General features: G+C 46.5%; 1 protein-coding gene across 2 annotated transcripts in view; it reads left to right on the forward strand.

Moving 5' to 3' along the window:
• Positions 1 to 27,676, forward strand: part of LOC129204932 (chromatin remodeling regulator CECR2) — a 96,396-nt gene that overhangs the window by 53,527 nt on the left and 15,193 nt on the right. The window contains exons 3-8 of one of the 2 annotated variants that reach the window (XM_054821759.1): positions 18,399 to 18,582; positions 19,329 to 19,468; positions 19,968 to 20,072; positions 20,688 to 20,737; positions 23,069 to 23,238; positions 23,986 to 24,063. In XM_054821759.1, coding sequence (XP_054677734.1) covers positions 18,399 to 18,582; positions 19,329 to 19,468; positions 19,968 to 20,072; positions 20,688 to 20,737; positions 23,069 to 23,238; positions 23,986 to 24,063 — 727 coding nt within the window. The remainder of the gene's footprint in view (positions 1 to 18,398; positions 18,583 to 19,328; positions 19,469 to 19,967; positions 20,073 to 20,687; positions 20,738 to 23,068; positions 23,239 to 23,985; positions 24,064 to 27,676) is intronic. The other variant, XM_054821768.1, reaches the window with a different exon arrangement.

Here is a 27,676-nt window from a genome sequence, read left to right on the forward strand (position 1 = left end):
GTCCCCAGTTAACAGTATGGAGTTGAGCCTCTAATTGATTTTTTGAGTGCCCAGCGGACAAAGATGTGCGAACGTAAGAGGCAGAATTTGCGTGTTTAGATTCGGCTTTTCGCAATGGGACAGGATTCCACGTTTTTCTGTTGCAGACAGATAGGAGGTGTCTGTCTTGCGTGGGAAAAATCCACAGTTTCACAGACCGTCACGGTGGCGTTACAGCAGCGATTTCTTCAGTCATTTGTGCTCTGCATCCTCGTGCCGAGGCCATGAGCTGTTAATCTTTAGGCTGTGGGCTTTACCCACTGTTGCACCTCGGATGGGAAGGTTGGAGCTTGTTCTTATCCTTGTTCTTGGGCTGGAGCACTGCAGCTCAAGCACAAGATGCTTCATATAACTTCATATAAAACATAGTTTACCTACCTCTCCAAGGGGTTTTGAGGTTTAATTAGTTTTGTATCGTGTCTTACCTCTTTGATGGCCAAAATGTTATCTGTCTATGCTTTCTCACAGTCTGTCTGGGAACAGCTTGTAGTTCTTGTCACATCTGTTTTGACGGCGTGCAGAACTGGGCTGCCTGGCTTTAATCATGCATCATAGAGGGGTATAAAACTGTCACATACCTTTGCTAATTATAATGTGCTCTCAAGTAATTTTGGAAGTGGAACCTAGCTGAGAGCCCTTCTAATGCACAGTTTAACATGCTGTAGTTTGATTTGCTTTTTATTCTTTGAAAAAAGAAAGAGATTAATACTTTTGGAGGGTTTTGGTTTTTTGGTTTTGAAGCAGAGCAACTTTGCCTTGGTTTTGATATTCTTTATGACAGACTTTTTAAAAAAAAAAAAAATTGCGTGCAAGAGAGAGGCTGGTTTTTACCCTGCTTGATGGTTAAGGAGTGTTGAATGTCTGGAAACTTAATATTTTCTTTGAGTTATGGATATCTGTTTAACTACAGAGACTACTTAATGGGATGCCACATGATCTTCTACAAATTCTTATTTATCATAACCTATCATAGCTGTCAGGAACACTCTTCATTGACCTGGTTCTTGCCGTGTTAAGCACTGTAGAAGTACGGACTAAAGGTAGTCTGCATTTCTGGCTTCTAGCATCTTTAGTGATGACCCTGTAACTGTCCTTGCCTGGCACCGGGTGGTTTGAGACTTGGCCAGGACGGTTCCCCTGTTCCTCTCGTCTTTTTGCTCTGACTCCAAGTACTTATGTGCCATGATCTGCAGCTTTTGTTGTTTTATAAATACCCTTTGCAGCATTCATATACCATCCATACCATTGAACTACTAGCGATGCAATAACTAATATCCTTGAAGCTTTTTGTTTGACCTCTTGGCTCAGTTTTATGCTATAGGCACGCTTCGATTTGATGCCAGTGAGTTTACCCGTATGTTTTTTCCTGCTTCTAGCTTTTGTGCACAGGCCTTGAAATGTCTATGTTTTCTTTTAATTGTTTCAAAATGCAGCTGCCTGGAAAGTGGGGAGTGACAAGGGAGAAAACTCTTGATAGAATTTGGGGTTTATAAAAAAAATAAATAAATGAAAATTAAGCAGTTTGAAAAAATACCGGTGCTTGCTTCAGATTCTCTCTGATATAAATTGGGCAGCTGCATAGTCCCTAGGGGCTGCCACTTTAATTCCAGCAGGAAATGTGACTTGATGACTTGTATCAAGACAGGAAGATCAGAGCTTCAGCTAACGGCAACAGCCGCAGCAGGAGCCTTCTGCAGCTGTTTTTAAGTAAGAAGTGATGGTGTGACATGGATGTGTACACTCAACTAAAATAATCCAGAAAAGCTCCTGCTGTTCAGCATTTCTTTGGGTGAAACTCATTCTTCACTGCTCTGTTATTGCTTTTTTGCTGTTTTTCTAATGTGATGGCATAAAAAGTTTCAATGACTTTTATCATATTTCTCATTGGGAGACATTTTGTATGCTGCTATTTTCTCTTGAAAAACATTTTAATTGCTTTTTCTTATAACATGGGTTTTTGGGGGTTTTTTCAACATGAACAAAGGTGCCAGAATGTGAGGAGGGACAAAACCAATATCTCTGCTCTTGCCTATGCCCCATGAGATTTTTATTTTTTTTCTTATACCCCAGGAGATTGCTCCATCTCTGTAGGTGAAAACTGTCTTAATTGACTTTTGTGGCACCACAGACAGCATTTGCTTCCTTAGGAACCTCAATTATTATTTTTTTCTTGTTATTTCTTCCCTTAATGCTTTGGAATTTTTTTTCCTAAGCGAATCGTCTGTTTTGCACCCACCTTAAGTTCTTTCTGGATCTGTAAACTAACCTTGGAGTCTTTGGCTTGTAGTTTGCACCTGGTTTGTTCTAATATGGATAATAAGAGGATATTCCTTAACTCCTCTTCCCTTCCCTGTAATTGTCTTAATTATTTCTTTCATACCGCTAGTGGTGGCACTGAGAAATATTCCTAGTACGGCATCTGAAGAGCTATATTCCCTACTTGTTGAATTGCCAATCAAGAGTACTACCTCTCTTCTGCTTATTTTCTAATGCTTGTTCTGTAATCACTTATTTGAGCTTTCATCAGGAAGAGATAAGGGATAATCTGAAATCTTCTAACCCATCAGGGCAGAATGCCCGTTTCTGAGGACTGTGTTTAATAGCTCTAAGTATTTCACTTCTTGCTTCTGCTTTGTCATTTCAGTCCACCCTTGTCTTTTATTCTGTGCGGAGTGTGTCTTTACAGGCTACTTTGGGGGTTACCCCAGGTCTCATGTTTTGGTAAAAGTGCCTTCAGTAAAATGCTTAACGTCTTGAAACTGCCCTTCTGCATGTGGCTACGTGAGCTGTGTCCTTTAAGAACTCCTGTATGTTGGTCTGGTCTAGGGGATAAAGTTGCAGGTTGACTGGGATAGCTGGCAAACCAGTGCCAAGTTTTCGGTCTCGTGGATACTGTGGAGAACTGGGCTGCAGGAATAGCTAAGCCAAGGGACTATGACAATCTGAATGAATTCAGCACTTCAGTCCATGCCATAACACCTGGGGCAGCCAGCCTAAGCTCGGTCGCAGCAGACCTGGGGACCACCACATTTCGGAAAGAGTATTAACAGCCGGCTCTTGCAGTTGTGCCAGTGACCTTGATTATAACAACTGTTTCAATGGCCCGGCCACAAAGCACCTCACTAACTCGGAATCATATTCATGAATGCCAAGTGAATATCAACAAGATCAGCATTATTTACAGTCTGACTTTTAACAAGTGCTGCCGTGCATACATCATGGAGATTGGGGGATGGCCTCTGGAATCGACCCAGTATCATCGGCGCAGGAGATACCATGAGGGGGCAAGGGGGATGAAGTGGCTACATTGCTCATCTTGAATCTAATATTAATATTTATTATAATAATAGCCAAGCTATGCAAGGTGAGCCTTTTAAAGGGTAAAAAGTGAAAATGAGGCAGCTGGCAGGTGTTGGGAAAGGAAGGATGAGATTACAGCAGTAAAATAACGCAGTCATTCAGAGATTAATGAGAAGCACAGTGGAATAAAATTATAGAGTTCAAGTATAAATAAAGCTAAGTAAATGTCTTTGATTCTCAGATGGATAAAATTAATCTTTAAAGAAGAATTTGAAGAAAAGTTGGTAGCACGTTCTGGAAGTGCTATTCCATAGATTTGGTGGAGAATAAGGACTGAAAATGGTGGGAGAAAAAGACCATGAAAGCTGTGCTGTTATTGTCAGGGCAGATGGATGAAAGACAAATAGAGTGGATAGCTGGGGGGGAGGGAGTTATGCAAAACATTGACAGGGAGGAATAGGTGGCTAAACTTAAAAGGATGAACAGAGAACAGTCAGTGAAGGGTCTTGGAGACTGCAATGATGTCATCATGCCAATGTCAGAGTTTGAAATATGAAATGGACAGCTGTATTTTTAAGTTCTTGATGTTGCAAGCCGATTACTCTGGAGAGGAGGAAGAAAGCAATGATGAAGAAAGAAATTGAGAAGGCAAGTGAAAACGTCTTCTCCTTTGAAGGAAGAAGACAAAGAATGATGGAGAGAGAGGGAGAGGATGTGGAAGTTCTCTCCATGTGAAACCTTTGCCCTCACTTTTGAGACTCACATTTCAAGACAGTGATGCTTCAAACCACCAGTGCAGGATTTTTACTCCAGCACGGTTGGTTTTGCAGACCACCTCCCAGCACCTCAGCCAGGTTCAGAAACCAATCTTTAGTCCAAGGGTGAATATTGGAGAAGTTCTGAAATTAATTTCTTGGAGCCTTTTAGCGCCAGTGATCTTGATGAACAGCTGGGGAGGCTGCTGGCCAGCTGCTAAGCCACTACGATAATTTGGTGTGTCATGTCAGTCTCTGTTGTAAGTCACCTATACTTTTAATTTTTCTCTCATTTTATCTTCCATCCTTCCTCAGTTTCTTTCTCGCTCAACCAGCATAGTGGTTTAAGCTTTAGAGAAGAGGAAAGACCTGTTCTGAAACGAATCCCAAAAGGGACTTCTTTAGGACCCATTTATTTATCTGTAAAAACTTGTTTTTATCCATTGTCCCAGAAACTTGTAATACATGGGGCTGGTTCTAAGTAGTGTATTTGCTAAGCTTGTTTGCTTCAAGGCAACCCCACACTAGGTATTTTTTGCCTCAGAAGGGACTCTCTTCTCCCGCATTAAGCATATTTTTCTATGAGCAGCAAGGCACATAAGGGCTTGTTTCATATGAATTTGTGCCATAATACACGCATGTGTCCTATTTCCCCATCATCATCAAGACAATAACTCTAGCTTCTTCCCCACAGTGCTCATCATCACTGTAATACCCTAAGGTCCTCTCTACAGCCCCTAAACAATCGGAAGAGCTTATGGCACAGCAATACTGTTGTGTTTCCTTATGGCTATGAATTGGGAGCATGCTTTCCGTTGATGGGCAGTAGGAATGAACAATGCAGCATTAAGCTGGCTTCACTTGTTCTTCAAGGATCCAGGAATGAATAGTAAGTAATGATCCTCTCCCAGTCTGAATGTGGAGCACAGTGAGCCTCATTCCTATTTGCTTTTTCAGAATATAGGAGATGTATTTGGGTCTTTCATAAGTTATTCGGCTCCAACTCCCAAGGGCTGATCTGCTTCTCTTCAGAAAGAGCATCACAATCAAATAACTGTAGTAGAAAGAAAGAGGCATGTGGATAAAAATTGGCAAGCACATATTAAGTCTGGTTAGATGCTGGTGAAGGTAATTGATGGGAGAAGTGAAATGCTATCACAGATCAACCAAAGCCCTTGCTGTCTTACCAGGTCAGTTCACAAGGTGAAAATTGGGCTCTAGGTACATTCCTTTGTTCTGGACCATCCAGAAGGCTGTGTTCATCCCTCCTGAGATAGAAACTACTATGGCTTCATCTTCATTTCATCACATCCGGAGTGGCTTGTTGTTGGGCACACACTGTGTGGTTGTTTGTCAAGGTCACACAGAATAAGACACAAAACAAGGGAGGAAAAAATCCATGCCTTAAGGGTCAAAGTGTGCACATGGAGGCAGCGTGTGGCAAGAGCAGAGAGTGCTGCAGTGATTCTCACACTTCAGTTTGTCTGTGTGGCCATCAGCATCCCTCCCTGCACATCTTTTCCAGGTCAGATCAGTATGCACTGGCTATGCACCCAATGTGCATGAACCAAAGTCTCCCTTAGCAGAACCCTTCAAAGCGGTAGCTGGCAGCCTGCATCTTACCAGGTCTCTCACCCCACACCAGCGTTGCCCAAATCCCCCACACTGATTGACAGAGTTGGCTTCCCCCAAGGTACCTCTTTCCTTCTTGAGCACGCAGATCCTTCTCTCTCCCTTTTTATTGTATCTAACAACCTTGGTTAGTTATCTAACAAGTTCTTGGGTTAGTTAATAAATAGTTCTAACTCTGGTTCTTTTTGTTTTCCTTTTTGATCCTTCAAGAGATTGCCTTTTGTTATTCAAAGCTGAAGGTACTTGACACAGAAGCAATGCAGAAGCCCCCAGGCTTCAAACGCTGTCCTGGCTGCCGGATCGTTATTGCTATAAGTGATTCCCATCCTCAGTGTTTGATAAGCCTTGGGGAAGAACTGGGCAGAGAAGAATGCAGCACTCCAAATTCCTGAGGGGTGCTAGGAGGCATCCATCCATGCAGGGACTGGAGGAGTTTCACCTGCTGATCAGAGCCTTTCAGGATCAGCGTTTCACTTCACTTAGGGACCCTCCTGCCTTTGTCTGACTTCCTTTACAAGGCTGACAAAAATCTGGCCTCCTGTGTGTCGGGGGGAGAAAGGTACCTTGCTTTGTTAAGTTGTGCTTAGAAATGTCTGGGTCAGATGGTTTTGTTTTGAGGCTCAGGAACTTCTCCTTGAGCCCTAAAACTGACCCCGGGAACTGCTGTGTCTTGGATTTACTGCTTCATGACCACATGCTTTGAGGAGAACCTAGGCTCTTCGCTTTTCCACTGCATCCAAAAAGTGATGTAATTTACTGATACCATTAAGTCTGTCATTGCCATAAAGCCTGCTGCCTGCTGATGTGCCTGTAAAATGTCCAGTTTGGCATCAATATTGCTTAATCTTCTCCTGGTGATCTTATGCTTCACCAGGGGACCAGCTGTGCCCTGCAGATCAGTGCATTCTTCCTTCAGCTGGCCTTCCTACTCTGCACCTCAGTTTTGTGCACCAGTACCACCAACTTCAGTACTGATTGTCATGACACCTCGTCACCATCACCTTCTTGTCCTTTAGTACCAACCATACACTCCAGTGCCTTCAGTACGCACCCCGGTGTTGGCTCTGAGACACAGGACCTCTCTTCTGCCTCTTGCCTTTCTGCCTTTGCCAGTCGTGTCTGTCACTCATTTTCTGATTTTGAGCCTGACAGAAAACTCTGCACTTCAAGGTCTCAGGAGATCCTTACCACTTGATCTGAGCATACTGTCAGGGAAAAATTCATGCTCCTAGTCTAGCTGCAGTGATAGATCTCATTGGACAGGGAAGCGTTGGGCTCTGACTCTCCTCAGCTTTCTGACCCTATTCACTAGCATGCCAGGGAATTCATTGTTTAATGAAAGACACTTTCCCTGGCCCTTCCCCAGCCAAGATCAATGTCATCACATGGCAAGAGGTGACATACACTTAGACATCTCCCTTGTATCCTCCCACAGTATCACATACCAGCTTGACAACAAAATTTCTTTAGGAGTGATAGACATTTTCAGTTCTATCAGTAGTTTATCATAGGCGCTTGGGGTGAGATGACTTTTCCTTGGTCCTTTCCACCTGGACGTATAATGTGTGATGGCATCAGCACTGGTACCACCCAGTTCTAGTACCAACTCTGTGTCCCTTTCTGGGTAAAGGTTCAGTAACTGATATTGCCTCTTTCTTGGGCTCCCTTGGCTCAACAGATTGATTCCTCAAGGCAGAAAAAGAGCAGCTTACGCTGCTGGGGACACGCATCTTGTCTCCTCTATGGCTGATGGACTGTTCAGTGCAACCCCCAATAAAGAAGCAGGAACCACTTACTGCTTGATGGCACTCAACTCTTCTTCCCATTCAGACAGGCAGGATATCCGATAGACTGTCTTACCAGCATTTTTCTGGAGATTCCTATATATTTCCTTCCAGATGCACAGTATTTTACAATTTCAGCTATATCTCAAGGAATTGAGGTCTATTTTTAAGCAAGACGAGAAAAAGTAGCTGCAATATCATCTGCTTTCCTCCATGCTGGAGCCATGGTGCATGTTTCAATATGATGGTAGGTAGGAAAATGCATGTTAGTGGCTGATTATGTAGCTGGTTTCCTCTTGGAGTTTAAACCTCTCCTTGCTGCTCTCATGGGTTGTACATCACACTGAAGGCAACTGATTTGTTATAGCACCGTTTGAGTAGTGGTTTCAGGGTAGTATCTTAAAGGTAAAAATGAATAAACGGTGAAGTACAGAGTATGTTGGCAAAGCTGGGCAGGTGTGTTTAAACACACCTTTGGTGTGAGCATGGTCATCTTGAGTCAAACCCAACAATGCCCATGGAAAATAGCATAATCATAATTAATCGTATTTATGCCATTACAATTCAGGAAAAAGTTAATTTTTAAAACTTTCTCAAATCATATCTTCTTTGTATTCATTCAAGGTAAATAATCCTTTCGGTTCATCTATTGCTACCTTAATTCATGTTTTCACAAATATATATAGCAATACTGTTTGCTCACCACAGTGAAGTTTCAGGATCTTTTAGCAGAATTATTTCCCCCCCCCCCCCCTTTTTAATCCAGTTATGCAACCCATTGATTTGTCATTATCAGTTTTCACAAAACCCTGCATGCACCGAGAGCACAAATCTTCCCCTCATGGAGACTGTGCAGAGACTCACTGAGTTTGAAGGAAGAGTTGAGTTAGCATTGTAAAACAAACAGGTAGTAATCATGTTTTAAGTTTTGTTTTAATCCCATTAATATTCTCTGAATCTGTCTGGACAGCGTACGCATCCTCCTGCTCATCCCCTTTACCTTTCTCTTCCTTTGGTACAATATACCTTCAGCTGTTGTTTGGGATGTTTCTCTGGTTTTATTGCTGTTCATATTCCTATTTCCTCCTTTCCTTAATCAAACAACAAAAACATGCAAGCAGTCCTTGCTCCTAACTAAAAATCAAACACAGGCCCCCACACCCAGTGTGCATCTAGCTAACCATATGCGTCTTCCTCATCCTCCAAGTACTGCATAATCCACCAGGCTTGGCAAATCCAACCCCTTTTTCCTCCAGTGCTTCACATCTTCACACCAATTGCTTTTTTTCTCTGGCTTACTTGGCCAAATATGCTTCTGGTCTCTTGAGATGGGGAGATGGATGCTGGGCATCTGCTCGCTGCTTCTTGGTATTGTGGTGGGGAGGGAGAGGGGGAGCAACAGAGAGGCAGATAAGGGCAGTGAGGAGCAGCTGGGCGTAGGTGGAAGAAGGGCCATCAGTGCCTTCAGATTGTGTTTCCTTCACCAAAAATCACTTTCACCTTCTCACATGGAAGGAGAAGCAACAATGTGCCTCTTTGTTGCCTCCCTGTACCTTGAGGTGTTAAAGGTAGGACAACCACACGAAACACTTGTGGCCCCTCCTGCTGATCCTGGGGATGGATGGTGACAAAAATAGAGCAGCCCTGGCTCACAGAAAGGTGCTTGGAGCTCCTGTGAGCAGGGAGATGGAAAATGACAGGACAGTTCAAAGTAACAGGTATGTGTGATTTCTCCTGCCGGTGCTGCCTTTCTCTCACACAGCCCAATTAACAGGGGTCACAGAGCACTGATTAGCTGCCTTGGCGTTTTGTGAACATAAACCAGTGAAAAATCCAGGGTGAATGGGGGAGAGAAGATCAAATAGACACTTATCTCAGCACTCCTGCCTGTCCCCGGCATTTGCCAGCCTAAGGGAAGAGCCTTTTCAGAACAGGCCAATGCAGGACTGTGCTATATCTGCGCTGATATCTCTGCTGCTTTTCTGCCTTCTCTCAGCAAAATAACAAACAAGTCACCCCCAGCGGCTGTGTCATGCATAGGGTGGTTGCTAGATAAAAGCCAAATCACAGAAGCGTGGACCATAGGCAGCTGGGGAGGATCAGAGCGTGCCCTTTTGCCACGCTGGCGTGTGAGACGAGTTCAGTTCCTACAGCTGGCGTCTGCTTTTGGAGGGGTGGACTTGCTGCCTCCTGTCCCTTGTGTGAGGGAACAGGGGTGGAAGGCAGCACATGCCATCTCACGGCAAGTAAAAGGGCACCTCTGTCTAATTCAAGAGTTGGTGAGTGTGGCCTAGTAGTGCTAAAGGGCCCAAGCTGGAAACTTCCTTGGTTGCTCAGTTTTTCTGCCGTGACTGGGGGGAGACGTCTGCCTGAGCAGACCTGGAACCTCCCTGAAGGGTGGGCAGCTGTGGTGACCTTGTGGCTTCCCCTTCTTCCTTCGTGCTCCCCTTTTTTGGGGGTAGCAAAGCAACACTCCCACTTCAGCTGTCATACCCAGGTTAAGTGGCTGCACTTGCTTCTGTCAAGCCAGCACATGCTCCTGTGGTGTGATCCCTTATTAGACTAGACAGCCCACATCAGCTCTCCATTCTCTCTGCCTCCCTGGAGACACTGCCTCGCTCCATAGCTGTTCCTATTCTGCTTCTCTGTGGGATACAGCATATCTGCCAGCTCCCCTCCCAGCTTCCCCAGTTTCTATTGTATGGAAGATCGCTTGAGGTAAGATGGAGGAAGACAAGGAGCACAGGAGTGGAGTATTCTTTGCTGATAGCCATGGTTTTTCTTAGCTATTTTTGTCCTCTCCTAAACATGAACACTTTAGGAGTTCAGCTGGGAAGGCAGTGGATTCCCTGGCATCCAACCATGTAAACTAGATTTCCTTAGCAAGATCGAGCAGCCCTTCTGCTGGAGAAGCTTCTGTCCTAACTTTGCGTTATCATGTTGGAGGAAAGGTCCAGGTCCCTGATGTCTTCTCTAAGCATCTCTTCAGCATATTCTTGGGGGTGGTCTCAGTGCCACATTTGTGCTCTGGAAGCAAGTTATAGGGTGGACAAGTGAGGGGCAGGGAACAGGAATTGCTAGGGTGCTGAATTTACTCTGCTGTCCTCTACTTGTGTGGAAAATTTGGGTATATCTTTCATGGATGTGGAAACTTCTGATCACTCATGTTTCAGACTGCCAAATCCAGGAGTTAGACGAGACTACTTTAGGGAAGAGCTGCTGCTACTTAACATTTGCTAACCAGCTATTTTTTTTGTCCTCATGGTTTGACACAAAACCATGTTTGTAATGTAGAAAGTTCAGCAAGGGTGAAGACAAAGGTCATTGTGCGCAGAGCTCAGTGCAATCCACACTGATTCTTCAAGGGTCTTTCTCCTCTCCTTCACTGCCAAACTCCTGAATGGCCACACAGGTAATCCTCAGAATTACTGGAGGCTTGGGCAGTGTCTGCATTTAGAAAACTAGTTCTAGCTAGAAGTGGAGGACAAAAGGCAGGCCTGTACATGCCTTGTGATGGTCTTTTATTCCAGCAATCTCTGCTGTCTTTCCAACTCTGGGAGGAGAAACTTCACTCTGGAGCTTTGATCAGCCCGGTCTGATTTTTATTTTATTTTAAAATTTTTTTGTGGTCTCATTCAGGGTCTGTTAATGTCAGCTGTCCTCCTTTTGTTCACAGCCACTTGTAGACCAGCTGGTTTTCTCCAGGCATGAATCAAAAGAGTGCACTGAAAGGCAGGATGAGCCTGTGTGTGTTTCCTCCATCACAAGGGCTCTACCAGGGTTTGACCTTGCTGAGGTATGTCACCAGTTTGGTGTGGCTGGGAGTTACTGCTTCCCTCAAGACTGTCCATGGCTAGGATTTGTGAAGCCTGTCCCCACCCACGGTGCAGGACAGTGGTTCAGCTAGTGGTGCTCCTAGTTGAATTGGAAACAAAACGTGGATGTTAAAGCTAAAGGTCATGATTCCCGGATCTCCAGCTTTTTGGTCATTTTGCTCTGCTGCAGTGAAGTGTTTTGAGGAGAGACCCTTCAAGGTGCTTGTTGCCTCTGCCAGTCTAATGACAAGTTGATCCATGGTCTGAGGAACACATGTTTTCTGTTGACTTGCGTGCCTTCTGAGTGAGCTGCACACAGAGGGCATGGAAGGAAATGAGGAATATACCTATCCAATCCTTTCCTCCCCCAGATGGATGGGGTTGTATCTTTTTTGCCCTGCATCATGCCTGACTTAGTTTCTCAGCAGGGCAAATTGTTTGAAGGTAAAGTGCAAGCTGGTCCATAAGGCTTCCTCCCCCACCTCAGATAAGAAAGCTCATTAATACAGTAAAAAAAAAAAGAAAGTCTCCATTGTTACATGAGAGCTCAAGGTCAGGCTGGTAGTAGTAACTCATATTGCTTCTAAGGTCAGCCTAAGCTTTCTCTTTCTGACAAGCCACGATAGATTGATCATGGGGGCCCTTACATTATTTTTTTCTTCTGAAATAGGCTTTGCTTCTCCTGACCCTGTTAATGATGTTTGACTGAGGTCATCCCAGCAAACCCTGAATCCTTCCCATTACCTTCTAGAGGGCTTGCCTTTGTGCCAAAGCATTGTACGCTTGTTAAGAATTAAGCTTTCCTGATCTCTGCTGTAGCAAAGAAGCTGTCTTCGTTGGAGAGGGGAGAAATATCTTGAATGCTGTCTTCGCTGGAGAGGGGAGAAATATCTTGAATGCCATCTGTCAGTTAATGCTCTCATTAACACCTGAGTGACTCCCAACACCAAGCTGGTGCCTTTTTGTCAATTCAGAACTTAAAAGGTGCCAGCCCATAAGGTGAAATATCTTCAGTCCATAAAATTAATTCCATGATAAAACGTCTGTTCTGATAAGACCTTGATTTTTTTGTTGTTGTTGTTTCTTTTAACTAGAGAGATCACAGAGGCAAACCCAGTTCTCTTGTGTGCTGTGAATTAGATGCCCAAGAAGCCTTTTTTCATTTATTACTGAGAAGCTTGTAAAACCACTGCTTGTGCTGGGTGGCTAAGGGAATCCAAGTTTTTTCAGCTTGTAAAGCTTTTTCCAGACAGAAGCATCACCTCTATTATTTTTCTTACTGGCTAACTCTGTAAAAGAAACTATGAGAGTAATTATATTCCTGTTTAAATAGTATTTGAGGGAAAGGCTGAGCTCTTCCAGTCTTGTTTTCCATGTTCCTCCCACATACTACTCTTGAGCAGAAGATGGAGGAGATCTATTGTTGTTCCTGCTCTCTGTCATCCTCTGGTTTTGTCAGGGTTCTTGGTTTTAATCTCGAATACTGAGCAATATACTGTCTGGGATTAGACATAAGTCAGGCTTGCCATTTTTCCAGCAGTTTTAGCTCAAAAGCATTCCAGTATTTACTCTTCCATTGCATTTTGTAAATTAAATGAAACAAGAGGCTTAAAACATTGTCAACATGATAGATATTCTAGCTAGTGGATCCAGGCAATTATTTGGCATCTGAACTTTCAGAAGGCTTATTTGTGTGTGCCAGCAGTATCTGAGCATCGTTGAGAGATTTTTGTCTCCAGTATTTCCAACTCCTTACCCTAATGTTTCTTTTAATCCAATATTTACTCCCACAGGGTTGGGGGTTTTGTGTGGGGTTTTTTAGGGGTTTTTTTTTGAGGGGAGTGGAGAGGGAGGGGCTTGTAACAAAATTGGCAACAACAGAGCAGACAGGGAAGTGTGCTGTGACAGTAGTTCCACACTCAGGCCATGGCACCCTGCCTGCGGGAAGTGCAGATTGACACAGGGACTCTCTTACTGAATCAGTGTTTGTTTTTGCTTTTGTTTTTTTGGCTTGATTTTGTTTACAGTTTCGCAGCCAAGATTTGATTTACTTTGGAGACTTTAAAACTAAAAGCACAAGTGGCTCTGCTTCCTTTGGGCATTAGGATAAAAAAAAAAAAGAAGTGTGTGTGTGTACACGTAATTCCAGCCCCGACTGTGCTGGGTTCGCTCAGAAGGAATTTCACATTGAGTTTGCCCTACACGGTGCCTGTGAGGCTGGGGTCTCCAGGTGCAGCTGTCCCCTCCCAAGCATGCTCACCAGAAGCTCCAACCAAATTTTTCTGTATATCCCATCAACCGTCTGAAATTTTCACCCTCACTTCTAGAGGTCTCCAAAGGAGCGCCTCTGGGAAGCTGGGCACGGTGACGAGCATGCTGGCCAAGCTTCTTTTTCTGACAGTGGAGCACGGCCCCGTGTGTTAAAAGCCCAGGCGATGGGAAGGGCGCCTCTTCTGCGAGCAGGGGAAGGCATGGCAGAGGCAGACCTCCGAATTGGGATTGCCAGGTGGGGGGAGGAGGCCTGGGATCCTCTCTCCTGGAGCACAGAGAAACATCCCTCTTCGGGAGGCAGCCGGGTGGCAGATGGCCGGGCTGCGGCGCTGAGCTCTTGGGGGGTGTATCGTTTCTCTGACTGTTCTGGACGCTGATATCCGTGTTAGGGAGGAGCCCCTCCTTCAATTCGCTCACATCTTCTTTATGCCCTGATTTTTCTGCAGCTGCTAGTAAAGATCATAGGGAACTTGAGCTGCACCTCACTGGTACTCGTGTGGATTGTCTGCCACTATTCCTCCCGTTTGACATTGATGTGCTGGGTTGCATCCTTCCCTGTGCCCCAGATTTAATTTTGTATATGTAGAGTTCCTCAAGGTATGATTAAAACTTTCAACCACAGGTGTGATTCAGCTTTGGCCCCTTTTCTATTCATTGCAAAAAATGTAGGGACCTCTGACAACGACCCTGTGTTTTCAGAGCATAGCCAGGGACGGGACTAAGAATTGCTTTGGGCTCACGAGAAATCACCCGCATCCACCTGGGATGTATCACAGATAGGCGCGTACTATTCCATAACTTCCCCACTACAGCTATCTAAATTGCTTTGCAACTGCAAAGTAAGGAATGCTGTGACAAGTGAGGGAAACTTTGTCTCAGTTTTCTGAAATATTAATGGTGCTGGGATGGGGACAAAGATGGTGGGAAGGATGAAGTTTTAGTTACAGAGTATGCTAAAGTGACTTTTTTGACCTTTTGTAGGTGATTTCTGTAATACTTTTCCTTGGTTAATGAGCTGTATGGAAGACGTTTTTGCTGTACGGCATGGGGAGGTAGAAATGATTGAGATACGGTGACAAGCACTGGGGCCCATGGTGTCACACTTCTAAAAAAATTGTTTCTAGGAGCCTCAATTTACTTTCAAGAAGAGTTGATTTTCCTTTGGATATGTGCTCTGAAAGAGAATGTGTCCGTGTATCAGTCCATCCTCCCTGGGAATGCTCTGATTTGTAGAGAAAGGACATTGCTGACTTAACGTTGCCTCTGCTGGTCAAATGTTGTTACAAGTCTCGGTGATGCTGAGAACCTCTAGAGAAGAGCCACATCTGTCTCCTCATCTTAGTGGTCTCCTCCTTGCCTTCTTCCCGCCTACAAAATAGTTTTCAGAGGTCCTCAACTGCAGCAGAGACTCTGTAGGACTTGCCACACCTGCAGGTGTATTACTGTCCTATTTGTGAGCTTGAAAAAAGAGTGTATGACAGACTGCATCTGGGTCATTCCACTCCTGGACCCTGTCTGTCTGATTCCTGGTTTTGAATTTTATGGATCATGCTAAACAGTTAGTCCCGAGCATTTCTGCTTTGCACAGGGAAGAACCCCGAGGGCAGGGTTCTCGCAGGTTGCTGTGGTCCCTGCAGATTTTCTTCTCCAAACCAAGACGACTGTTACAGAAACCTTTTTCAAAGGAAATTTAATTCAGACAAGCTAAGTGAGACTAACTGTAGGTGTAGCAGACAGGTTGAAGATGAGCACTCCACATTTGTCTGGAGAAAAGAGGCTGGCCCCCATGAAAAGGGAAAATATAAATTGGGTAAGATTGAGAGTGATTTGGAATGCCTTGAGACATCTGGTTCCCATCTCTGGTTCTCTTTTCTATCCTTATTCAAAGCGACAAATGCACAGTAGCTGTCTTTGAAAATTGATGGGGGTAGGAACTCAAAGTACTCTTGAGTACAGAGCTTGTAATGTATCGGACACTGGGTGGATGGCAGAAATTTCTAGTGTTAGCCACTTATGTGAAAGTCAAACTCAAACCAAATTGGTTAAGTCAACAGAGCCAGTCCCCAGGGAGAATGAGAGTTACATAGGCAAAGATTTCAGATGATCTTTTGGAATTGAGGAGCTTCATGGATCAGTTTTCTTTGAGAACAGCCAAAATGGTAGAGCAAGATAAGTGAACTCATGCAAGCAGTAAAATTATCTGTCTGATCCATGCCTTTCATTTTTTTTTGGTAGAAAAAGATTTAGCCAGAAAAATAGGAGCAGATAAAGCCCTGTTACTTTTGTTGCTTCTTCCTGGTATCCCCTGTCACCCACTAGTTTTTCAGGATCCTAGGGAAACTGTTTTTTCAGTCAATTTTATTGGAAACAGCCAAAGCCTCTGTATCAGAGCTGATGAAGTAATGTTCTGCCTTGAGCTCTGACAGAGTTGAACAACCGAACTTGTGGGGCTGAAATTTGAATGCTCTCTGAGAGTCATTCCCCTTCCACAACGGGCTGAGCTTCCGAATACAGGTGTTGCTTTCATGCTTTCAGGAAAAGATATTCTCATCACTGTTTCTATTCTTGAAAGCTAAAGTCAGATCTGTCCTTTTTTGTTTGTTTGTTTTGTTTTAATCTAATAACTTCAGTAAATATTTAATATCTAAGCTGTGTGTGATCAAATAGCACTCTTAAAGATTAAAAGTCTACAAACAGAATCTAGTATCACGCTTTTTACCAAGTTGAAGTCCTTGTTGCAAGTTGGATTGGGTCTTGAAATATATGAGGAAGGCACTGTGGGAATGCACAGCTACTTCAGGTAAGTGTACTGGGCACTGAATATCTCATTTTAAAAAAGGATAGTTGCTGTGTTTTTTTCCCTAAAATTAGTACTCGAGACAGCACAGAAATCGTTTAAGGAAACAGTCCTCCTTTATTGTGTTGATTGAACTTTCTGAGTGTAGGGGACTATTTGAAGTTGCATTTGTTTGATTGATGATGTTACGGGGGCAAAACAATGACACTTGGAAATACCAGTGCTTTGCTTGTGTTATGCAGAAAAGAGCAAACTCCAGGCTGCAGAAAGCACTAGATCCAGGTACATTCAAGCATCTGTTGTTAAATACAACCAGAGGGCTGGTAACAGTCATGTGGTGAGAGGAGTTATCTCGGGGAGGTCAGCTTGCGTTTGGCGTCAGAAAGACTGCTGATGGGGAGTGATCTTGCAGGGTGGTAGTATCAACTTCTCTCCACTCGAGGAGGAAAGGGAATGCTGCCAGGTGGACATGGCTTGAGGAATCATGTGGCATCTGTTCCTTCGTTCTTGTAGTGGTCCTTGCAAAGATGTCCAGTCTTTACCAAACGTGTGAAGCCCCCTGTCTGATAGCTAACTTGTTGACTTTTAACAATCTTCCTCCAGTTGGATCACGGTCCTCTATCTCTTTGTTCAAAAATAATAGCTTTTGTAGTAGTTAGCAATTTCTCAGGCAAATGCAATTCTGTAGTGTTGGCATGGTTCCATTAATCATATAGAGTAAGCCGTTTGTGCCAAAAACCTATCAAGTTGAGCTGCCTTTTTGAGAGCTGGTGGGAATGTGTACCCAGTGGTGTTCTTGCCGGCATATGGACTTCCCGTGTGTGCAAGAATGGCTGGGGCATGGGGGGGTCCCCCTTTGCTGTGCTCAGCGTACGCAACTCCAGCAGGCTGAGAGAGCATGACAAGTCTCAGGACTCAAAGCGGTATGTCCAGATCTTGAGAAAGTTTTGCTTTTAGGGATACACGGCATCACCAGCCCTTTTTCAGCCAGAATAAGGACTTAGGTCTCCTTAAAATATAGACAAGAATTCTTTTAGCCTTAAGCTCCATCAGCAGTCTAATGTGTGTCAGAGGGGGATATTTACCCTCAACACCAGATGAGGGTAAGAAATGTGGCCTTCCTTGGATTGTATGGTGAACCCCTGTCAATGAAAGTGGGGCTTAATGTGGCCCAGAGAGCAAATGAGAAAGATTGTTTTAGTAGCAGTGTTTATGAAGAGCTTGAGTGCTCATCTTGATCATCTGGGAGACCAGAGAGGAGAGAGTCCTCTGGGTTGAACCTTGTTTGGGACGTATGCTCATGTTGGGAATGAGCCTTGCTGTGTGGCAGCATGCATTAATCGGGCAGTGTAGACGTCCCTCCAGAGCCACTGGTGGAGGAACAGGCAGAAAGTGGCAGCACCTTTGAGAATGGAGGGAGAGGAAAATAGAGGCCACAACAGGAGTATGGGAAGCATACAGCAGCAAAGCGGGGAGGAGACAATCAGCTATGGAAAGTTTCAAGGCACTGAACCAGGGCATGGAAAAATATGTAAGAGCAGGGGCTCTTAATGGCAGATGCGAGGAGCAAATGGAAAGCTGAAGAATAGGGTCTCTGTGAAAGGGGGAGAAGCGGAAGGGGATCAGGTTTGACTGCTTTGTTGTATCCTATAAAGGGTCGATGTTGGTACTAGCACAAAGCACTGCCCATTGGGATAGAAAGGGGATGGGGCTGAGTTGGCGTCATATTTAGCTTGTTCTTTCAGCTTGGAAAGAAATAACAGCAATGCAGAGTCCCGTAAGCTGTATCTGTATAACGTGAAATCCCATGGGTGTTGCAATGAGATTGCTGTGTTTTGGGAATCTGAGTTACAGAGCTGCACCTAACCATAGCTGTCATGGGGCACAGTTTTCCTTCAAGTGTTAGCTGTCTCCGTGTTGTGTTTGTTCAAGTTGCTTCATTGCACCAGGTGTTTCTGGCATGGTGAACTACAGTGAGCGTGTGGGACTTTGTTTCCTTGCTTAGATCCCAGACGTTTCACAGCTACCTGGAGGACATCATCAACTACCGCTGGGAGCTGGAGGAAGGGAAACCCAACCCGCTGCGGGAGTCCACCTTCCAGGAGCTGCCCCTGCGCACACGGGTGGAGATCCTGCACCGCCTCTGTGACTACCGCCTCGATGCAGATGACGTCTTCGACCTCCTCAAGGTGCTTTGGGCAGCAGGGAAGGGGGAAACAATGCGGTCAAAGGAGGTGGGCCAGATCAGTCAATCTTCCTGGGAAGAGAAGGGTTGATGCTATTAAGTGTATTTTAAGGCCAGGTACTCAGTGGGTTGGCAGTTCCCTATCTCCTCTCCTGCCTTGCAGAAGGCCCAAAGCAAGTGCGCAGGATTCTCTTGGGGCCCTTGTCCTGCGCGGATGTGTTCGTAACACGGGAGTCACTAAGTAAATTGGCTTCATTGGCCACTCTTCCTGCAAAGAGGGAATCTGGAGATGCTCCAACTGTAATGGCAGGGCGGTGAGAGCCGAGACTGCCTTGCTTGAGGGATGGTGTGAGATGAAAGGATGGGGCTGAAGTGTACTGGGGGAGCTGGGGGAAGGGTGGTGGCAGGGAAGGGGGGAGGGAGCTTCTCAGGACTGTGCGTGACTGTCGCCAGCACTAATTAGACCTTCCCTGTCAGGAGCACCAGAGATGAAATGTTAAAACGAGAGAGGCCATTCAAATTAGAGATGCCAATCTAAATCCCTCCCTGGACAGAGAGCGAACGGTCACCTTCCCCCTGGAGTAACATTTTCCCAGCTCGGTCTGGAGGAGCAGCTGTACTGCTGCTGTGGCATGGTGCGAGGGGAGGAGGGAGGGAGGTGTTTGCGGAGGGGTGTCATCATGTTTTGTGTGACAATGTGGCTGCTTTTCAACTTGTCACCGTCTGGCGGGGGGCTCCCGGTGGGCGCAGGGTTTGGACGCCGACAGCCTCCGCGTGGAGCCGCTGGGCGAGGACAGCAGTGGTGCCCTGTACTGGTACTTCTATGGCACGCGGATGTACAAGGAGGACCCGGTGCAGGGGAAAACCAACGGAGAGCTGGCTCCAGACAGGTAACGGCCCCTTCCATGTCCCCCTGTGTCTGGGTGCAAGGGGTGGCAGGGGGGGCAGCACAGCCAGCCCGGCTGGAGGGGACTCCGCCTGACTGCTGTTGTGTCGGGGGGCAGCGGGGGTGTCCTGGGAGAGGGCTGAAGCAATGCGGGGAGAGATTGGAGTTGCCAAGCAGACTGTGAGCTGCCCCGCGTTGCGCATTGTGTCGGAGCCAGCCTGCAGCCTTTGTGGCACCAGGAGAGCCTGCTGTGGGAGCGATGCTGCCTGCCCCACCGCATTCCTCCCCGTCTGCCCCGCACCATGCCGGCGGCTCCCAGATCAGGCTCCCAGTGAGTGGGAATCCCTCCTCTCCTCCCCTCCCCATCCCATCGCTGCTCTGATTTAATCCCTCCTTTGGTTGGGTTCCTAGCAGCTGTTCTGATTTCCCTGCCCTTCTCCCATCCTGCCAGCCGCTGTTCCTTCGCTCAGCAGATATTTCATGGTGATTTTGTTGTTTTGCAGGGGATGTGGGGGGCAGACAAACACCCCAAGTGTTCCTGGGAAAACGGGCAAGAGACGAGGGCGACCCCCAAAGCGGAAAAAACTACTGGAAGAAAATTTGCTGAGGTATGGAAAGGTTGTTCCTGCAATCGACGTAAAATGCATATGTTCCCAGGGGGAAGTATAATGTACTTCTGGGGTTCCCCCAATAAGTATGTATATACCATGCAGCCGTAATTTCAATGGATCTCTGAAGTGAAGCAAGCTCAGACTTGGTGGATGCTTTGATCACTCTCCAAAGAAAATTCTGACTGAGCTGGAAGCCAAGTTTGGTGAAACAGTGGGTATCATGCTTCCAACTGCCTCACTTCGAGTGCATTTCCCCCGTGCAGTGCTAAGGGATATGGTCCTGATAAAGATGAATTTCACGGCATAGTGCTTGAAGCCAAAAATCCTGGCCGCTTGAGTCAGTATAGATTTTGGGATGCTTCCTGTAAGAATTTAAATACTGTCCTTGACAAACTCTAGCCCGTGCCCTTCACTTCTTAAAATTTTATAAGGCTATGATAAATATATACGTGAATATATATATTGACCATGTGTTTTGCACGCTGGTTTTTTTCATAGTTTTGCTGTGCATTGAATAATTGCTGCATCCCCCATTTTTCTCATAAGCACCTGCATTTTGGTGATGTGAAGTCATGTATTTATTGTATCACTCCTTCTCTTTCTTTTCGGTAGGGAGAAGGCAGAAGAAAACTTGCTAATCCGCGAGACTCAGATAAGAAATGGTAAAGAGATTTTGTGGGGTCAGGGTTGATGCAATCAGCTAACACGGCTCTTAAATTATCAAAGCCCGGAGAGATGCCTTTCTCAGGAAAGGGAGAGTCTTTCTGCTGGTGGCTGGGGCTGAGTTTGGAAGGAGGGGTTGGTGTTACAGACTGCCTTGCAGCTGGGAGCCTGGGCACCTGTGGGCTTCCTATCTTATTGTGGATTAGTTTGGGATGAAGAAATGTAACGTATTGGGTTACACTAGGCCTTGGGGGCCCACCTACTCACTGAAGTTGATGGAAATGGGCTGTGAATGGCACTTGCTCCTCCACGGATGAGGTGAACACAAGCCCCTGTTAGTAGCTGGTGCATTTTTCTGGACTGGCAAGAGAGTGGGGTTAGTGATGCCAAGATAGGGAAGAAGAACCTTGTTGATTGTCCTCGCCTCTCCTTCCTGATGGCCATTGGGTGGCTGAACTCAGTACCGCGTAAATGAAGGCTTGGGGATACCCACCTAAGGGTTAACGAGGCAAGCAGAAAAAGCAAGTTGGTAACATAATGTGAAACTGAGTCCGAGGGGGTTGGGACTCATTTGTCATCCATTGGCTTCCACATAACCCAGGGCCTCAGCCTGCCTGTTGCCCCACAATAAAAGGCAAGGATGGCATTGTCTTTGCTGTGCCTCCTTCCCTTCACCCTTTGTCTTCAGATTTCCTGGCGGCTGCTCCAGAGCTGGGTGGCAGAGCCGGAGCGAAGCGCATGAGGCACTGAGGGTTTTATCAGATCATTGTCTTACAGCAAATTGTGTCACTTCAGCTGCGGAGCAATCTTCTGGTGGCACAAAGCAGTGCCTCGGTCCTGGCTGCTTTTGAAACAAGTAGCCCCTAGGCAGCTGGCAAGGGAAGGGGAGAGGAGGGGGCAGGCTCTAGGGGCAGTGTGCAGGTAAGCTCCTCACTGCAGGTGGGCAGGGGACAGCTTTGCCCGGGCCACAGAAACCAGTACATGGTTGGTCCTTCACCATCACAGTTCCCAGTTTCCAGTGCATTAACTTGAGCTGAAGCCATGGGCGGGTTAAGCTATAGGCTGACCCGGAGCTAGCACACGCTTGCTCTGTGCCGCTACCGTGGCAGGGAGGTTTCCAACAGAGGGCAGGTGGCTGGAGGGAGGCTGCAGCTCTCCAGTCTTACTGGGGCAACCTGATAGCTCATGTGCCGGAGCCACTGGCAACTCAAATCCACAAAGGGCCCAGGGTCAAGTTCAGAGAGAAAAGGGCTCTGTTTTTTGCTTCTTTATATTTTTCACAGTTAATTTGCTTGAAAATGCGGTGAGAAGTTGTGTGACATCTGCCAGTGGGGGGTGGTGACTATTGCTTTCTTTCCAGTAGCCTGTGGTTAGCTCTAGAAAAGTCTAGAGGGAGCTGATAATCCCTCAGTCTGAAGGGGTTTTGAACCAATGTCTTCCCCCTCCCCAAAACCTGGCCACAACGTTTTTTGCTTAGAGAGCATCCTGGGGCAAAAGCGTGCAAGTTGCAACCCATGAGGCTTCTCTGCTCTGTGTAAACATTTGTGGAGCAGGAACCATATTCCCCTTCTCCAGGTGGGTGTTCCAACCACCACGCAAGAGTCTCTTTCCTTCGCATTTAATATTCAAATGTTTCACACAAGGTGGAACAGCTCAGAGTGTCTTGGTAGTTGAGACATGCTTCAGAGCAGTGGGAGATCTGCTTCAGATCCCACTCTGGATTGAGCAGGGATGGGATGTGAACTTTTGGAACTTCCCCCTCATCTGGCAGCCCGATGAAGCCCATCCTTCACTTCCTCTTCTGTTCTTTCAAGTGCCTGCAAACAAAATGTTTCATTTGGGGAAAATGGGAGGTTTTATTCACCGCAGCAAAGGTTTGCAGTGCTAAAAAAAAAATAATTGTCTTATTTCAAATAACATTAATTTTCAATGTTTTTATTCTGCTGCCAGACTAAATCAGACATTTGCATTACCCTGTGTCCTGCTCTGGCTGACAGCCTCCATTACAAGAAACAAATCCTTTTCTTTGCTCTATCATAACTGGAATGGAGGCTTGCTACGGGGACGTCACACTACCCATGTGTTGCAAAGTGCCACCATTACTTCTTCACCTGTGTACTTCTCCATGTCTTTGCATCACTTTCGGTGTCGCTAGGGGAGGTAGCAGGGCTTCTGGTGGCTCAGGAGAGCTTTGGCTCTATAGCAAAGAGCATGTTTCTCACAACAGTGATCACTGGCAGTATCTTTTGCTCTTCCTGAGCCCTGAGGAGAGGGGATAAAGTTGTTAGTCATAACTGCTGTGGAGATAACATCCTTTCATGTTGTTGAAGGGTCCCAAGGGCCTGGCCGTGGGACATGGTGGCTGCTGTGTCAGACGGAAGAGGAGTGGAGGCAGGTCACAGAGAGCTTCAGAGAGAGGACTTCCCTTAGAGAGCGGCAGCTCTACAAACTCTTGAGTGAAGACTTCCTGCCGGAGATCTGCAACATGATTGCACAGAAGGTGAGGAGACATGGCATCCTGTTTACCTCTCTATGACTGCTTCCAAGAGCATGGATGTTCGCTGATTGAAGGAGAGCTAAATCCAAGCAGCCTGTCATCCCGTCCTGCTCCCCTCTACTCCAGCCTGCAAGTGTTGTTGATGTGAGGGCTGTTTAGCTTGTTATGGGGAGAAAGACTCTCCCCCATGGAGTGGTAGGGCTAGAGTTCATAATTAAGGATCTTGTTCGCAATTGCATGGCAATGTAGGTAGGGTGGCTGAAGGGGTTACTGTCTTCAGCCATCTTCTCTGTCCCTTTTCTGCTAGCAGGGAATCTCTGTCTGCTTTTGAACTGCTGCGATTTACAGCCTAGCTTTTCTATGCAAACTGCCTCTGATTTCACTTTTACTGCTGTTTCTTAGCTGGCTCTGCTGAAGGGGCAGTGGCTGCTTTAGCTGTCCTAGCTAAGTCCGCTTGAGCTGGTATGTCAGAGCCCCGAAACTCTGAAGGATATTGTCCGTCAAGTGAATGTTTTCAGGTGGGACAGATTTGGAACAGGATCCTTCGGCTAGATGGCTTTGTAGAATGGGCTCTGCAGTCAGCGCGATGTTCTTGGATGGAGTTCAGTTTGCTTGTTTGCTACCCTTGTAAAGCTAATAGGGATTTCATGGTCACTACTAGCCCCCAGAGTTTCTCCTGCCAGTATCACCAATGTGCCCTAATTTCCTCCACTCTCTTTTTCCTTCCCTCAATTCTCAACCCTGTTTCAGGAGAAGCGTCTACAGCGGACAGAGTTTTCTCCCAGGTGGATGTCTGACCATCAGCCCATCAAACCAATCAAGCAGGAGGTGAGGGGGGGTGCGAGGGGGAGGACGACGGAGGGAGGCAAGAGCAGATGCCTCCTGGGGGAAAAAATAAACCGCAGCATCGCTATTCAGTGGGAAGGAGTCATTTGAAAGTGCTTGTGCTGAAAGAGAGATGGGTGGTAATGCCCGTCAAAGGCAGGCTGACACTCGGGGTTTCTATGGCAAGCAGGGAGGTGCTGCCCTCTGGATCGCAGAGGTAACCGGCCTCGCCGCAGACTCCGGTGCAGCTGCATATGGAAATCTGCGCTCAGTCTGGGGAATTCCACTTCAATGAAAGTGCTGGCACATTCGAGGCAGTTCAAAGAAAAGTTGAAGAAGGATGAGAGGGCTAGAAGAACCGGCTTACAAAGGGAAATGACAGAAATTCAGCCAAGGGGAAAACGTGAGGCTGCAAACACATGAGGGTGTAGATAGTGCAGAGGGAGAGAAGAATGACTGATGCAGTACAGAGCTGAGCTAGGCAGACGGTCAGCTGGAAATGGAAGTCACAATTTTGGCTGCTTAAAGAAATGCTTATCAAACGGCAGCCTTGTCGGCCGAAACGGCTATTTCCGTGCCTCTTCACCCTCGTCTCCTCTCCACCCCATCAGTGTAACAGCGCTGCTGCTTGCGGGTCTGTGCAGTGAACCAGACCCAGGAAAATGACTGGAGTTAAATATAACCTTTTTCTTTGGTCGAGGTTATTTTTAACATAGATCAGCTTTCCGATCCAGTTCACCACACAGCCCCCAACAGTCACGTTGGCACAGCCAGAGGCATGGTACGGTGGAGATGGGAGGTCTTTGAACTGGCAACTGCTACCCAAAGCAGTCGGTCAGGCAACACAGGATTAGCTTTGGAGGAAAAGATTGGCTTGATTCTATCAGGCCGTGGCATAATCTCTCGCTGTAGAGGTAATAAAAACGTAGTTACCTGGTGTTTTGTCAAACCCTGGGAAATGAAGCTGCAGAGAATATTCCATGTGAGCCAGGGTCAGGGGTTCCCACAGAACAAAAGAGAAAGTACAGTTCTCTGCAATAAATATAATTACTTAGAATAGATAAATAAAAGGAAGGAAGAACCTCTCATCATGCTGCAGATAAAAGCCTGCCGAGAGGAAAATAAGACCCCAGCAATGGTCAGTTTGGGGCCAGAATTGCTCTCTGCAAAGCCCACCATGCAGGAAGCACAGGGACACGTGTTTGTTCACAGGCAGCAGAAATCCCAGAGGAGAAGGGGAGTGGGAAACACATGGAGCCTGAATGATGCTAATCAGTACCGCAGGTGCTCCAGGTCTGCAGTGGCAGAGAGCTGTTAATTGCTGCCTGTGGGCCAGTGAAACATTTCCAGTGAGCAGGGGGCCCTCCAGCACCCGCGCGCAGGGAGCCAGCCAGCGCGAGGGTGGGGACACTTGCCCTGGCTCCCCAGCAGGACGCGGCAGTCATCCCTGCCATAGGGGAGCCAGGGAAGGTGCCAGCATGTCTGATGGCTTGTTTGCCAAGCGAGTGATGGGCAGCAGGCAAGTCAGAGGGAGAAAATTTCAGCCTGGTGCAGGGGTGACCCCTTCCTCCCGACTCCACGAGCTGGATGCCGCTTTGGTTCAAGATATAAAGCTCCGTAGGCTCCTAATCCTGCAGGGGATTTCTCAACAGGTGGTTCAGATTAGCTCCTCATTAAAGAGCCGCCTGAGCAGCACCCTCATTAGGGCAACGCTGCGGAAACTGGAGCAGGGAAGGTTTGGAGGGCGAGGGGCAGGGGCATGTGGCTGGAGGGGGCCGGGGTGCCCGGGGCACCCGCACCTCCTGGCCTTCTGCCCCTGAAGTCTGATACCCGCTGTCTGGAGAGCAAAGCATAAAGGCAGAAGTTTGGCCCTTTTGGGGTCCCAGGGGGAGGAGGCAGCGATGTTGTGTCCTGGAGTGCTCTCTGGCGGAGGGAAGGAGGTGGTGATGCCGTGGTCGCAGATGCGTGGGGTGTTTTACATCCTCCAAGTGGGGAGGAAGCTGGAGAAACGTCCCTTTGCCACCTCTTTGTTCAGGAAGGAAGTTTAACTTGTCTTGGATTCTTGCTTTTATCGTTCTAATAGGCGTCTGCTTCCATCCTATCCAGTAGTTTACTTGGGTTTGTTTGCTTATATTTTAACACTGAGTTGAGCCCCCTCAGCTCCCATGTGCTTAAGTGGAACACCAGGCAGTAGGTCCCTCTGAAAATCAGGCTACTTCTGTCTCTGAAGTGTCTTGAAGACCCCATGCCAGCATTGTCACTGCCCTGCAAGTGCTGCAGGGAGCAAGCGGAGTTGTCACGGCTGTCTGCTGCAGTCCTTGGTGCTCACTATGCCGCGTTTGGGGTTTCGGCTTTTCCCTTTTCTTCTCTTCCTAGATCTGCTACGATGACGTTCTCTCCTTTGCTTAAAATTGTCCCGTTGCTTTGTGGATGCCGTATTTGTGGTGGGTTGATCTGGAATGTGCTATGGATTCTGTGTCGTGCCATTACAGTATAGGGTGCTGAAGGCACCCTGCAGGCTTGGAGAGGTCCTAGTGTGAGCCCTGCAGCTTGGATGTTGTGTTCACGTTTCCATAGGACATGAATGGTGGAGGCTGTATGAATCCAGGGAAAGGGAAGGTCTGACCTGTACAGCAACAGTTGAAGAAATTAGTGTGACACGCCAGGCTGGCTTAGATCTATCGGCTGGAGAATCTAAAGACTGGTGGTCACATCCTCAGTAGAATACCTTGGTGTACTAACTTCTGGTGGCTGGTTCCTGCTCACCTCTTGCTAATTGTTGCAGAACCTGACACTTTTGGTTCCTATTGCAATTTAAAGATTGGTCAAAAAAGTTAGGGGAAAACGGGTTGATCGTGGTCAGGATCAGGCCTGAAAGGAAGATGTTTGCAGTGCATGAGTAGAAAATAAAATGGTAGAGTGATTGATAAAGGGATATTTCCACTTTTGAGTGGAAATGTAGTACCTCGTTCTATACGTTCTTGACCTCTTTTACTTGACATAGCTGTTTCAGTCCTGCGCATCCTGGTATTTGGATACTGATCAGTTGGAGGAAAGACCCAAGGCAGGCTACTGGAATGAATGATCAAGGAGTTGGAAGGATTGCTTTATTAGGAAACATTTAACCTAATTACTGAAACACAGGATTTTTGTGTGTCTGAGGAAGCCCATAAAGACTGGAATGTGGCTGAAGAAGAGGAGAATTTATGCTTGCCCAGAAGAGTGTAACTAGGAATAATTGGATGGAATGAGGGGATGAAAAATTAACTTTAGACTGAATGTGAAGAGAACCTGGCTAACATAAAGGCGTGTGACCTCACAGAATGGTTTCCCTAGGAAAGTGATAGAACAGTGAAGTACTAATATTTGGCAAAGATCTAAAAAAGGAAAAGAACATGGGGTGAGTTCCCTTGTGAGATTGTGCTGTGGGGTTTGCCTAAAAAGGATCAGCACAAAATAGGTGGTTTTGCTGTCCAGTCTATCCCCAGATGCAGGGTATGGTCCTAATGTCATCAAGAGTCCCATCACCCTCTCTTGGATATTTCTCCATGGCTGTTGGTGGTTGAAGCATGATTCTCTTAGTATATTGTTAATTTTCTTAATATATTGTTGGTGC

The sequence above is a fragment of the Grus americana genome, chromosome 1, assembly GCF_028858705.1.
Source record: "Grus americana isolate bGruAme1 chromosome 1, bGruAme1.mat, whole genome shotgun sequence".
NCBI classification, from domain to species: domain Eukaryota; kingdom Metazoa; phylum Chordata; class Aves; order Gruiformes; family Gruidae; genus Grus; species Grus americana.